At 35.9% G+C, this 15,828-nt stretch overlaps 1 protein-coding gene across 3 annotated transcripts in view; it reads right to left on the bottom strand.

Annotated features, from left to right (window-relative positions):
* Positions 1–14,312, bottom strand: part of LOC117704125 (cytochrome P450 2C40-like) — a 50,994-nt gene extending 36,682 nt beyond the window's left edge. For 2 of the 3 annotated variants that reach the window (XM_076920453.1, XM_034496169.2), the window contains exons 1-4: positions 14,088–14,309; positions 5,286–5,448; positions 4,941–5,090; positions 101–261 (exon numbers count right to left, since the gene is read on the bottom strand). In XM_076920453.1, the coding sequence (XP_076776568.1) occupies positions 101–261; positions 4,941–5,090; positions 5,286–5,448; positions 14,088–14,255 (642 nt within the window). In that variant the 5' untranslated portion in view covers positions 14,256–14,309. Of the gene's footprint in view, positions 1–100; positions 262–4,940; positions 5,091–5,285; positions 5,449–14,087 lie in introns of all 3 variants that reach the window. The other variant, XM_076920445.1, reaches the window with a different exon arrangement.
* Positions 14,313–15,828: the final 1,516 nt, after the last annotated feature.

The following is a 15,828-nucleotide window of genomic DNA, read 5'->3' on the forward strand; positions in this document are numbered from 1 at the left end:
GTGGTACTTGTCATCTTACTACTTGGTTACTATTGATCTTGACCTGTGAGAAACAAAGATAATAAAATGTGTTTTCAGAAATAAAAGACCTTGGCTTTACCTGCAACCAAGGAGAGCTCAAAATTTTAACGCACTCCTCCACTTTTTCTACCAAGTTAATAAAGTTCTTATCTTCATAACCAAAACGCTTCTGGAAGACAATGGAGCAGATGACATTGCAGGGAGCATATCCCATGATGAACTTGGGATCACAGGGTGAGCCTGAAGATTGGAAACAATTGTAAAATTGTTTTTAAAAATACATACATTTGCCCTTGTTAACAGATTAAGGTACTTTATAGATTGTAAGCAGTAATTTACAATACTAAACTGCTAGGTACTTACCTGGTGAAGAATCATGATCATGTTGACATAAAACTGACTTAGTTTTCTTTCTCACAAGTTAAATAAGACTGTTCACTACCACATTCAAGGCCCTCAATTTAAATGGCATAACCTCCTAAAATTCAGCCAAGTACTTCAGTATATGGTATTCAGAATAAATATTTATTTTTATAACTGTGTGAATGTGACCCAAATATACACCTAAATTAATGTTCCAAGATAAACATGTAATAAATATGCAAGCTACATTACTTTAGTGGTATATATGGACTTCCTGGAGGTCTCTGTGCTTATTCATAGGCCACTCACACTAATAGCTTCTTTGGATTAGGTGTAGCATGTTAAGCCACTTCAGTGTTGGCACATAAGTGTTGCACTTCCTACTGATAATGGAGAATAGTTTTTAACATTACACTGTTAAGCTAAGTTGCATCCATCTTTTCAAAAATGGCATCAATATCACTGTGTTCATATTTGTTGTCAAATCTATAGATTCTCCCTTTGGTACATTGACAGTCTTAGAATATATCACTTAAGTATTTTCACGATTAATTTCTTTCTCAGTACCATAAATTTGTTCCTACATTTATTCCAAGCATTTTCTAGAAAATTCATATTTGGCATGAATCTCTTTGACACATTAATTTATAGTATATTTCTTAGAGACCTATTCTGACCATCCAATGAATACTTGTATCCCTCAAAGCTCTGTATCATACATCTCCTTTATGATATATAGAATCCTTTCCCTCTTTATTTATTTTTTATATTTTGGTATTTCTGTCATAGTCTCACATATTTCCTTTTTCTTTTCAATATTTTTGGAATGAATGTACAGAACCTATGGTGCTAAATTTAATATATGTTGGTGCCAAAAGACTTTCCAAGAATTACCTATTGTGTTTGCTTCTTTGGCTTGACATGTAGATGTGTTATAGTAGTCTAACAGTTTAAAAAATTAACTTTTGGTTCTACCCATTCAAAATATCGTACAATTCATTCATCTATGAGGTATATTGAAAATATAGATTTTATTCTTGACATCAAACTGGGTCTGTGCTCATAGGTCTCAACCAAAATATTGATTGGAATACATCAATGTTGGCAAAGTCATCATGTTGACTAAGACTCTCTTGATTCCATTTTCTATGCCCTCAAACTTGGCAACAAAATGAGGTATGATGATTTGATAGAACAGTTCTGAAAGAATGCCATTAACATTAGTCAGATATTTTCTCTAATTAATGGTTTTATTTATAAAATAAGAAAAATCTTTCAATGTAAGTTTTTGGTGTATTCTGTATGAAGAAAAGTGGATGACATAAGTGATTTCAGGAATTTTTAGTTCTGACATGAAAATAATTTCACTACTGAGCCTGTAAACTCTTGCTTCTGTGCTATATATTCTCACTATAGGTACCAGCAGATGTACAAAGCTCATTCTTTCAAATAAAGATATAAATCCAGTGGGGTTTGAAATAGACTGTGAGAAACAGTCACTGAAACCCTGTTGGATTGGTAGAGTTTGTGTGTTTAGGTATGTAGGGGGTGCAATTTTAAGAGCAAATTCTGTAATATCCCTATTCAAGCCAATAGCAGTAATCCTGGCAACCTGGAGAAGGCAGGTCTGTGATTCACTGCCAAATCTGAATTGCAGAACAGCCTGGTCTATAGACCTACTTCCATAACAGTCACATATACTCAAAATAATAGTATGTGTAAAACAAAAGAAATATAAAAAACAAAAATATAAACAGTATAAAACAAAACAAAAATTATAATCTATTTGGAGAGTGTAGTGGAAATACTTGGAATCATATACATGTAGTGACATTAAAGAATTAGGAAGAAAAATTAAAAATCCAGGATACATCATCGTTATATATGAAGGAAATATAATGTCAACACCTGCTAATTATTTCATGATACATTTATATGAATAAGTGTTATGAGAGCATTTAATGTCCATACAAGATAAAGAAAATGCTATGACAATACAAATGAATACTTTTCTTTTCACATGGTCATCATTTAAACAATGAATTTTACTTTCTAAAAATATATGTCATGGTAAAATCCACTGGTAAAGTATTCTAAGAGCAAAATTGGGTGGTAACTAGGAATAATGTAAGAAAACCGAGGAGAAAAAAATACTCTAAGGGCAAGCAAACCCAAAATGCATAATCTACAATTACAAAAATATTTTCATGATCTCAATCCAGCATCTAGTACAATTGCAACAATAATATTTACTGAAAAAAGTGAATATTTATCATGGCCAAAACTCATATTTAATATATTTAAGCAAAATTTAAATGTGTAGATATTTTCCATCAAGTAAGAATCAAGGTAACACAAATATGTTTATAATGTGTGCATTATATTAGTCATGTAATTTATTTTACTTGTAAGGAAAATAAAAAATCAGTGATTGTCTTGCAGTTTTAGTCAACTTGACATACTCAAGGGAGCAAATACAAAACAAAGTGTGGGACATAAACTCAAGGAGGGGCCATCTGGAGACCATTCTACCTTGGTATCCATCCCAGGTGCAGGCACCAAAGATAGATGCTGATATGGATGTCAGAAAGTGCATGCTGTCAGGAGCCTGATATAACTGTCTCCTCAGAGGTCTACCAGAGTCTGTCATATCCAGAGGCAGATGCTCACAGCTAACCATTGATCTGATCAAGGGTCCCCCAAAAAGAATTAGAAGACTGAAGGAGATGAAAGGGTTGGTGGCACCAAGAGGAGAGCAACAATACCAACCAACCAGAGCTCCCCAGGATCTAAACCACTAGCCTGGGAGCACATAGGGAGGGACCCATGACTCCAGCTATATATGGAGGGGAGGATGGCCTTGTTAAGCATAGGTGGAAGAGGAGATCCTTGGTCCCATGAAGGCTGAACACTGATTGGAGAAGAATTTGAGGGTGGGGAGGTGGGAGTGGGAAGCAGGTGGGGCACACCCTCATAAAAGCAGGAGGAGGGGGGATGGGATAAGGGGTTCCGGGGTGGAGGGGGGAATGGGGTAAGGAGATAAAATCTGAAATGTAAATATAATGTAAATAAAATAAAAGGAAAAATAAAAGAAGGAACCTCAGTTGAGTAATTGCTCCAGGAAACTAATCTGGGCTCATGTCTCTCTGTTCTGTTCTTTCATTGCTAATGATGGAGGCATGAGCTAAACCCACTATTGGCAGTGTCAGTCTTGAGCACGTGATTCTGGACAGTAGGAAAAAGGAAGTGAGAAGCACAAGCTGAATAGGTCACTTAGTAGCTATCTTCCATTTATTTAGTTGTTTGTTAATGCCTCTATGATCCTTCTTTGAGGTCCTGCTCTGATTCCATAAATGATGAGCTAAGACAACTGTAAGACAACTGAACCCAACACCAACTTAGTTTGGTCACTGTTTTATGACAGAAACAAAACAAATAACAATCTATGAGAGCATGATTGTTAGTAGTACTTTCTTTAGTGAAATTGCTGTGATCAAAGGATCAAAATGGTGATGTGTTGAAGGTGATCTTAAATTATGTAGACACAAACAAAGGTCATATGAATTAACAAAGTTAGACATTTAAACATGTGGAACTCCTTGAAAAAACTGATATCAGGATTTTAAAACCTTACAGTGTACTAAGATATCCCAGTTTTTAAGCAAAGAGGATGAACTAAAGTACTTTGAGATTACTTTTTGATGGGTGCATGCCACTTACAAGAAAAATCTAATTATCAGTGTTTCACTGTATTTAGAAGAAACATTATATATATATATATATATATATATATATATATATATATATATATATTTCTTTGAAAGCACTAGGTAAGTAGCATCCAATGTGCTAGCAAAGTAACAGCCAACATTTTAATACAAAAACCTATAAAGGTGAAAATGACTTCCACAACTGAAGATGCATAGGAAAATATTAGAGTCAATGAAACTGTTTCTAAATATTTTTAAATCAATAATTTTACTAGTTTTGATGTGTGCATGAATTTTGAGTATTTATATTGAAGTGTTTTAGTAAATGTTATAAATAAAAATATTAAATGCTATGTAAGAAGAAATAACACTGAAATTATGCTAAAATTAGAGATTCAATAATTGATAAATTATTTAAATCAGCTGAGAAATGAAAATACTGACTACACAATTGTACTAAGAACTACAAACATGAATGAGGAAGGATAACTAGAAACTTGAGTGAAGATGTGCTATTCTTAGTCTTCAAAAATAAGAAAGAAAGAAAGAAAGAGAGAGAGAGAGAAAGAGAGAGAGAGAGAGAAAGAAAGAAACCACATAGTCTAGGCTACTTACTTTACATGGAAACCATTATCACTGATAATCACCTTATCATGATGGTATGCAAAGAAAAATGACATTTGTGTTTAAGGGAATTTATGTTTCATAATGCACTAAAAGTTATTATTAGACATATACTCATGACACCTCATTAGAAAGAACGTTAGAATAAGATAAAAACAACATGACTCATACACAGCCATGCATAGACCAAGATATAAAAGTCAGATTATGACCTGCACTTACCATTGGTTTTCATCAGTTCCTTCACAAGACATTGTGCTTCCTCTTGTACTTTGACCTCAATGGACCTTTTTCCCATTCCCAAGGTCCTCAGAGTATTGATTGTGAAGTGCCTTGTGACTTTCCATACATTTCCATGGCTAAAACCAAGGCCTGAAGAAATTGGGACACTGAAAATCTCAGACACAAAAGGAAGAAGCTGGCAGGTGGCATCAGTGGAGTCATACCCTATGCCTGAAAAGCAATCATGACCTCTACTCTCCACCTTTCAATTCACTGTGGAAACTGCCCAGTATACACATAAACACACACATGCACACACACACGCACACACACACACACTCTTACCCTGTCCTTCAAAGAGCTTATTAAAAATTGGGAGCCTTCCTCTTCCAGAGAACTCTTCCCCATGATCAATGAGGGCTTCTTTCACTGCCTTATAGCCATACAATACCACAGTAGGCTGTGAGCCGAAATACAGAGTGAACACTGGGCCATAGGTTTTCGAAAACTGCAATAAAATAGCAAACAAATATTAATGAAAAATATTGTATTTTCCAGAGTCAATCTATTTAGTTTTTTGATAATATTGTGTTAAAACATTTTTATTCAGAAAAACTCAGTTTAAATTCTGTATAATTCCTTACATTGTGATGATTATCATACATTGATGGCCTACAGTGTGCCAGAAAATCCCCCAGGTTGTTGATACACTAAAACCAAAGATTTATCACACTAAGATTGTCAATTTAATCTGTTCTTCATATTATGCAAAGAAACTAGAAAAATTGCCACATTTATTTCCAGGGTTCTATTGCAAATAAGTCGACTCAAATTTGGCTCTCTCTTTATTCATTACTGGATATTGAGCATCACTTTCATAATAACCTCATACTGTAATGATTTCAATACTCAGATGAGTGCTAGAGAACCAGTTGGAAAACACTTCTTGTTAAAACTAGAGATCCCTGTGGTGAATAGTAGAAATAAAATTTCTTAGATTAAGACAAATGTTCGACTACCATTCTCTTTTATTGTTACAAATGTACATAGAGTGGGCATCATCCAAAGTGTACCATAGCATGAAGCATCATTAAAAAAGCACAGTCTCAATAATCATCATTCTAGGCTCAAGTCACAATCTATGAATAGACTACTAGATGGTTAAAAATAACACATATACTGTTGATTGGTTTTATTTCACATATGAGATCATGTACATTGGATTTACTTCAAAGAAGACTCCAGTAAATTCTTCCGAGTACAGCATTAATGTCAAATCCAAGAACATTGCATGTCTAAAATTCTGAGTCATTAAATAAAATATCCCTTACTCTTCACCCTCAGTCAAAATAATAGAAAAGGCCACAAGTATTTGCACCCTAATCCCACCCAGAGAGAGCAGGTATCCCAGGAGTGCTGATACACCAAAAATCATAGGTGAGACTACCACTGTTGCCCAAATATCAGGCCCAATTGTGACCTGCCCAGAGCCCACAAGACCCAGAAACCATCAAGCTGCCAGGGACAAGATCCTTCTGGTTTCCATCTGTACCCCTGAGCTGAGCCTGTGCCACAACTATCATCTTCTCAATCCTGCTGATCCCACCCAGAGAGAGCAGGTCTCTCAGGAGTGATGACACATCAAGGGTCACAGGTGAGATCACCACTGCTGCCCAAATACCAGGCCAAAGTAGGACCTGCCGGAAGGCCACAAGACCCAGGAACTTCCAAGCAGCTGGGGATCATTCAGGTTTCCATCTCACCACTGGAGCTAACCTTGTTCTACATAGAACTCTCAGCACCCAAATCCAGACCAAAGAGAGCAGGTCTCCAGGAGTGCTGACACACCTAAGACCATAGGCTCAGAGACTCACAGGAGGGACAAGCTAGAGTCAGAGACAGCAAATCCAGCTAGCACCAGAAATAACCTGAAGGGGGGAGGCAAAAACAAGAACATAATGAACAGAAACCAAAGATAATTGGCATCATCAGTACCCAGTTATCCCTCCAGAGCAAGCCCTGAATACCCCAACTAACTGAAAAAGCAAGATTGTGATTTAAAATCACATTTAATGATGATGATAGGGGACTTTAAGAAGGACATAAGTAACTCCCTTAAAGAAATACAGAAACAGGTAAACAGGTAGAAGCCTTTAAAGAGGAAACACATAAGTCTCTTGGAAAAATACAGAAAAACACCACCAAACAGGTGAAGGAATAAAACAAAATCGAGGGTCTAAAAAAGCACATAGAAACAATAAAGAAATCACAACGAGAGACAACCTAGAATCAGAAACGCAAGCATCACCAACAGAATACAAGTGATAGAAGAGAGAATTTTAGGCATAAAAAAGGTATGATAGAAAACATTGACACAACACTTAAAAATGCAAAATGCAAAAAAGTTCCTAACCCAAAACATCCAGGAAATCTGGAACACAATGAAAAGACCAAATCTAAGGATGATAGGCATAGAAGAGAGCAAAGATTCCCAACTCAAAGGAATAGTAAATGTCTTCAAAAAAATTATAGAACAAAACTTCCCTGTCCTAAGAAAAAGATGGCCATAAACATACAAGAAGCTTATATATAGTCCAAAATAGATTGGACCAGAAAAGAAATTTCTCCTTTCACAACAAATGAACAAAACAAAGAAAGAATATTAAAGCAGTGATGGAAAATTGTCAAGTTACATATAAAACAGACATATCATAATTACACTAGCCTTCTCAACAGAGACTCTAAAGGCCAGAATTCCTGGGCATATGTCATAAAGACCCTAAGAAAATAAAAATAACAGCCCAGGCTACTATACCCAGCAAAATTCTCAATTACCATAGATGGTGAAACCAAGATATTCTATGACAAAACCAAATTTACACAATATCTTTCCATAAATCCAGTCCTACAAAGGATAATTTATGGAAAGCTCCAACACAAGGAAAGAAACAGCTACCAAGAAAAAGCAAGAAATTAATCTTGTTTCAGCAAATCCAAAAGAAGATAGCCACACAAACTTAATTCTACCTCTAAAAATAAAAATAAGATGAAGCATCATTAGTCCCTAACATCTCTTAACATCAATGGACTCAATTCTCAAAAAAAAAAAGCATAGACTTACAGACTGGATATGTAAATAGGACCTAGAATTTGCTGCATACAGGAAATACACCTCAGTGACAAAGCAGACACTACCTCAAAGTAAAAGACTGGAAAAAGTCTTTTTCCAAGCAAATGGTCCCAAGAAACAAGCTAGAGCAGCCATTCTAATATTGAATAAAATCTATTTTCAAACAAAAGTTCTCAAAAAAGATGAGAAAGAACATTTCATACTCATCAAAGAAAAAAATCTACCAAGTGGAACTCTCAATTATGAACATTTATTCCCCAAATGCTAGGGTATTTACATTCATAAAAAAAAAAAAAAACTTGCTAAAGCTTAAAGTACACATTGAGCCTCACACAACAATAGTAGGAGACTTCAACACACCATTCACATCATTGAACAGATTATAGAAACAGATACTGAACAGAGACATAGTGAAACTCACAGAAGTTATGAATGAAATGGATTTGAAAGATATCATGCTAAAACAAAAGAATATGCCATCTTCTCAGCACCTCATGGTACTTTCTCCAAAACTGACCATATACTTGGTCAAAAAACAAGTCAAAAAAATGGACTCAAGAATATTGAAATGATCCCATGCATCTTATCAGATCACCACAGATTAAGGAGTGTCCTCAATAACATCAACAACATCAGAAAGCACATATACACATGGAAGCTGAACAAAGTTTCACTGTATGGTAATTTGATCGAGGAAGAAATAAAAAAATTAAAGACATTTTAGAATTTAATGAAAATGAAGGTATAACATACTCAAATATAAAGGACATAATGAAAGCAGTGCTGAGACAAAAATTCTTAGCTGTGAGTACTCTGAATGAGATTTAACACCAATACTCTTCAATATATTACACAAAATAGAAACAGAAGAAACACTTCATAATTCATTCTATGAAGCTACAGTCACACTGACACTAAAATCACAAAAAAGACCCAACAAAGAAAGAGAACTTCAGACCAACTTTCTTTATGAATATTGATGCAAAAATACTCAATAAAATTCTTGCAAACCAAATCCAAGAACACATCAAAAGGATCATTCATCAAGATCAAGTAGGCTTCATCCCAGGGATGCAGGGAAGATTCAATATTAGTACATCCAACAATGTAATCCACCATATAAACAAAATCAAGGAAACATAACCAAATATCATCTACTAGATGCTGAAAAAGCAGATGACAAAATTCAACACACCTTGATGTTAAAAATCTTGAAAAGAACAGAAATTCAAGGCCCATACGTAAACATAGAAAAAGCGATATACAGCAAACCAGTAGCCAACATCAAACTAAATGGAGAAAAAAATGAAGGAATTCTACAAAAAATTAAGGTCTAGACAAGGTTGCCCACTTTCTTCCTAGCTAGTCAGTATAGTACTCAAAGTCCTAGCCAAAAGAATTAAACAACAGAAGAGGTCAACAGGATAGAAATTGGACAGGAAGAAGTCAAAATATCCATATTTGCAGGTGCTATAGTATACCTAAGTGACCCAAAAAATTCCACCAGAGAATTCCTTCAGCTGAAAAACAACTTCAGCAACGTAACTGATTATAAAATTATCTCAAACAAATCAATAGCCTTTCTTCTACTCAAAGGATAAAGAAGCCAAAAAAGAAATTAAGGAAACAACTCCCATCATAATAGTCATAAATAAAATAAAATAAAATATCTTGGTGTGACTCTAATAGAAAAGGGAAATATCTGTATGACAAGAACTTCAAGCATCTGAAGAAAGAAACAGAAGACCTCAGAATATGAAAAAATTTCCCATGCTCATGGATTAGGAGTATTAACATAATAAAATGGCCATGTTACCAAAAGCAATCTATAGATTCAATGCAATCCCTACCAAAATTCCGACTCAATTCTTCACAGAGATAGAAAAAGCCATTCTCAAATAAATTTGGAACAACAACAACAAAAATAAAATAACTAAAAAATAAAAATAAAAAACCAAGCTGTCAGGAGCCTCCTGACCTGGAGAAGGTAGTAGCAAGTGCACAGTGTAGGACTCTGGTGAAGCCTTTAAAGTCTGTGGGTCTCAGGGATTTCAGGCTCTCTGACCTGTACTGAAATGCTGATGATAACTTTTAAAATGTCCTAAAAACTTCTTCTGAGGATAAAAGACTGCAGGCTTGGGTGATTAATACCTGTAGCCTAAAAGAGGAGGATTAGGCTATGTGGCCTTTGTTCTATCTCAGCAGGAACTGCTGGGCTCTAACTTATGCCTGCTAGTCTGAGGTCACAGGAAGAAAAGGACACTTAGAGAAGTTTTTATAGAGTTTATTGCTAAGTGTAAAAAGCTTTCCATGAAAGCTATCTAAGGGGAAAAGCAGAAAGGTCCTAAGTGTGGAAAAGGAAAAAAAATCTGATAAGTGAAAAATTCTAAGGGAAAAAATTCTAGGCAGGGAAAAAGGAAGGAAAGGGATGAACGACTCTCTCTTTATCTTTGTCTTCAGTACTTATACATCTTTCAGAGCACATGATCACATGTTACAAAGTTCATCACAAGTTCCCACCAAAAATCAAATTGTAAATTGACATGGAAGTTTAAAACAGAGAATGTTTACATGCATATCTATTAGGACTAATTATCTAGCTAAACATCCATCACCTATCTAGCTCCACAGGTTCACTGAAGGTTTAAAACTATAAATAAGAAATTAGTGGTTTTGTATTGCTAAACCCAGGCAATATTTTCTCTTCTGTCCTAGCACCTATAATAAATCATTAGTTCCCTGTTAGGGACCTTTGGTTAATTGTTTTACAACCTCTTAGAATGTGCTTTGGGTAGGAGAAAGTCTGGTTACTCTCTAAGAGCAATTAACTGATGATACTTGGAAGACTGGCAGAGTTCTCATTGCAGTTTTGACTAACAGAAAGAGACCTAATAGCAGTCCCGCTACAAAAGAACTTAATAATAAACATTGATATAATTTTAGGAATTCTTATAGGATCATCATTAAGATTTAAGAAGCCATTTATTTGTCTATATAGCATCACCACAAGACAGTACATCTTTGTGGATCTGCAGTGGTCTGCTACAAAGGGGTGTGCTATTGCTTAGTGATTGCTATATTTGTTTAACAATAATAATAATAATGGGAAAACATATTAATAGCAGGAATCTTTCCTAAAATAAGTCCCTTACAACCTTGCTGGATAAGAGCTCACTTGTCGCAGATTATATATTAATCCAAGGTAAGCCATTTCAGGATGATTAACTGCTAATTATTAGCTTATCCCATTATGGCTCCTGACACCCAGGATACTGAAAATTATTCTCAACATTAAGAGAACTTCTAGGGTAATCATGATCTCTGAATTTCAGCTCTACTACAGAGCAATTGTGAAAAAAAAACACATGCTATTGGTAAAAAGCCCAGCATGTAGAATTGAATGGAATAGAATTGAAGATCCAGAACCAGAAATGAACCTACGCCCCTACAGTCATTTGATCTTTGACAAAGAATCTAAAATCAGCCAGTGGAAAAAGGGCAACATATTCAAAAATGGTGCTGGCTTAAGTGGTGGTCAACATGTTGAAGAATGAAAATTGAGCCATTATTATCTCCTTGTACAAAGCTCAAGTCCAAGTGGATTGAAGACTTCCACAAAAAATCAGATACAGTGAATCTATTAGTAGAGAAATTGGCAAAGAGCCTCAAATACATGGTCACAGAGGAAATTTTCAACAGAACACCAATGACCCAGGCTCCGAGATCCACTATCAACAAATGGGATCTCATAAAATTGTAAGCTTCTGTAAGGCAAAGGACACTGTGATCAGGACAAAATGTCAACTTTCAGGTTGGAAAAAGATATTTACCAATCCTACTCCTGAAAGAAGACTAATATCAAATATATACAAAGAATGCAGGAAGTTAGACTTCAGAGAACCAAATAACCCTATTAAAAATGGGGTATAGAGCTAAACAAACAATTCTCAACTGAGGAATCTTGAATGGCAGAGTAACACCTAAATAAATGTATAATATCCTAAGTCATCCGGGGAATGCAAATCAAAATGACCCTGAAATTCCACCTCACAAAATCTGAATGGCTAGGATCAAAAACACAGGTGACAGCAAATGTTAAAGGGTATGTGGAGAAAGAGGAATACTCCTCCATTGTTGGTGGATATCAATTTGTACAACCACTCTGCAGATCAGTCTGGTAGTTTCTCAGGAAATTGGACATAGTATTACCTGAGGACCCAGCTGTGCCACTCTTGGGCATATCCCCAAAAGTTGCTCCAACATATAACAAGGACACATGCTATACTATGTTCATAGCAGCATTGTTTACAATAGCCAGAAACTAGAAGCAACTCAGAGCTCTATCAACAGAGGACTGGAGACAGAAAATATGGTACAGTAACACAACGGAATGTTATTCAGCTAGTAAAAACAATGACTTAGTGAAATTCTTAGGTAAATAGATAAAACTAGAAAATATCATCCTGAGTGTTTTCACAAGAAAACACACATGGTATGTACTCACTGATAAGTGAATTAAACAAAAATCTCAGAATCCTCAAGATATAACTTACAGACCAAAGAAAACTCAAGAAGAAGGGAGACCAAAGTGTGGATGCTTCAGTCTTACTTAGAAGGAGGAACTAATTAATCATGGGAGGTAGAGGGTAAAAAGAATGTTTGAGGAAGAGAAGAGGGGGAGAGGAAAAAGGGGGCAGGATCAGGTGTGGGAGGAGAATGGGGAGATGTACAGAAGGTCAGGAAATTGAACAGAGGCGTGTAGCAAAGAGAAATGGAAAACAGGGGTACACAAAAAAAGTCCCAAACACCAGGAAAGCAAGAGGCTCCCAAGACCCAATGGGGATGACAGCAGAAATAACTAACACAGGGGAGGGAGAACCTGTAGAGACCACCCAAGGGTGAGGAACGTCCCCCAGTTGAGGGATGGGGCCATCTACCCTTCCCAAAATTTTAACCCAAATTGTTCCTATCTAAATGAAAGACAGGTACAAAAGTGGAGCAGACAATGAAGGAAAGACCATCCAATGTCTGCTCCATGTGGGAATATATTCCACATACAGCCAAAAAATCAAGTCACTGTTGTTGTTGCCAAGAAGTGCTTGCTGACAGAAGCCTGATATAGATGTCTCCTGAGATACTCTGCCAGAGTCATATCAGTATAGATGTTGATGCCTGAAGATAGCCATCTGACTGAGCACAGGGACCCAAATGGGGGAGTTAGGTGAAGAACTGACAGAGATGAAGAGGTTTTTAACACCATAGGAAGAACAACAATATCAACCAGCCAGACTCTCAGAGTTCCCAGGGACTAATCCACCAACTAAAGAAGACACATGGAGGGACCCATGAGTCGAGCTGCATTTATAGCAGAGGATGGCCTTATTTGGCATCTATGGGAGGGGAGGCCCTTGGTCTTGCTATGCATATATATATTTTCATGCTATGCTCTGCTTATAGATAGAATCCTAGCATAGTTGTATTCACAGAGCCCCAACAAGCACCAGATTAAGATAGATGAACATACTTAAACCCAATCATTGGACAGAAGATGAGGACAACTGTGGTTGAGTTAGGGAAAGGTTGGAAAGAGCTGAGGAGGAGGGTAACCCCATAGGAAGAACTGCAGTCTCAACTAAACCTGTACCCCTGAGTTCTTTCAGACACTGAGCCACCAACCAGGCAGCATACATGTTCTGGTCTGAGGTCCTCAACACATATACAGCTGAGGATTGCCTGGCGCATATATATATATATATATATATATATATATATATATATATATATATATATATATATATATATATGCATTTCAGTTCAGGTTCTTGAATCTGAAACCTAGAGCATTACTATTTTCCTGACTAGAATTAGAGGCAAAAGTCAGAATATACATATAACTTTATAGTTTTTTACTTTATACTCAATTTCACAATATTTTTTCCAGCTATAGAATTTCATTGAAAACATTAGGGCTTATATCTCCCTTTGCAATGTACCTGCAGAGCATAAGGCATACTTACATTGGTTAAGGATTGGTATATGTTCTTCACATCTATCTGGAGAAAATTTCCAATAATTGGGAGAGGAGTGGGGCCAGGAGGGAGCTTCCATCTTCCAGAGCTCTGTCTCCATAGTGAGAAGAGAAGAAGACAGGAGAGTGTGAGCACCAGAACCAGAACTAGATCCATGGAGACCCTTCCTACTTACACTGGTGTGATCAGGCAGTCCAGAGATTTTATAATGCATCCCCCAAATCAATATTTTGTGTTTGGTCACTTTTATATAAACAGCTAGGCACTGTTTAACTTTCTTCCAAATGGACTTTGTCTCAATGAAGAAACAAAATAATCTCCTTTAATCTTGTTGGTTTTGTGGGATGTCTGTAAGAGTTTTGGACTAAATTTTATTGGGATGTGGCATATATTGTTCATAAATATGATCATTTAAAATATACTTGAATTTTTAAAATTTATTTATTAATGTGATTGTACTAAAGTTATGTCAGTTTCCTCCTCTTTCCTTTTGTATGTAAAACATCCAGTAGTTGCATTTCATTATTCCCTTTCTAATCCATGGCTCTTTTCTTTAACAGTCTTCATATACATACAACATACATACATACATACATACATACATACACACATACATACATGCAAGTCTACAAATATAGGTGTATATATTATGTATATCTTGTTTATATATAAACAGTATACATATATTTTACATATATATATATATATATGTTTGGAAAGATATAAATGCTGTCTGTTGTCTGTGTAATATTGATTATAAATACGAATTTTTTGTAGAGTTGCCTCTATGGAGCTTTTCTTCCTTATTTAAACCTTTCTGTTAGTGTTTTCCCTCTAGTGTATTTTGGGGGAGATATTTTGGTGAGATTTTATAAGTAGACGTGCAGACATTGATAGGAGACACAATCACTTGAGGTAAGTTATAGATTTAAAAAAATCCTCAAACGTCTTCATTTGTATTGTAGATTCCATGTGGGAATTAGTATTGTATAAATATTTTGTGTTTGCCATGATATGTGCTTATTTAATAAAATAGTACTTTGGACCTTATGGTGGCTCAAATTCATGCCTTTTCTAGTGCATCCTACAAAAGCTAGAAATATATGAACATACGATCATATGCATGTTTAACTGTGTATTTAAATTTGTTGTTGATAATTTGAATATATGGACATATGCTTTAATTGCAAATTCAATACAAGTTTAATATATGCTTTGAGAAACACAACTAAAAAAAAGACAAAATACCTTATGTTAGTAAGATACATTTTAATAAGAAAACATATTAAGCCTTCTAGTCTGGGCCTGAGCACTGAGCAGACCCTGGGCGGTAGCTCTACTCCCAATCTCACAGAACCCAGAGGAAGTGGGCCTCCCAGGAACTCTAACCCGAGGAAGTATCTTAGGTAAGGAGACAGCAACACCCACACCAATCAAAGATAATTGGGACCCACTAGGACCTAGGAATTCACTTCTGGCCTGGAGCACTGGTTCTGTAGCTCTGTGTCTGAGCACTGAGCAGATCTTGGGCTCCAGCTCTAAACCCAGTAGTAACACCCACCCCACACAGTTCTGATACAACCAAGATAATAGAAAAAAACAGGCTCCAATCAAAGACAGGGCAGGTAGCACTAAGGAGATTCAGATGGTGAAAGGTAAGCACAAGAACATAAGCATCAGCAAACCAGGGTACTTGGCATCATTAGAACCAATGATTCTCCAACACTAG

Source organism: Arvicanthis niloticus, chromosome 1, assembly GCF_011762505.2.
Source record: "Arvicanthis niloticus isolate mArvNil1 chromosome 1, mArvNil1.pat.X, whole genome shotgun sequence".
NCBI classification, from domain to species: domain Eukaryota; kingdom Metazoa; phylum Chordata; class Mammalia; order Rodentia; family Muridae; genus Arvicanthis; species Arvicanthis niloticus.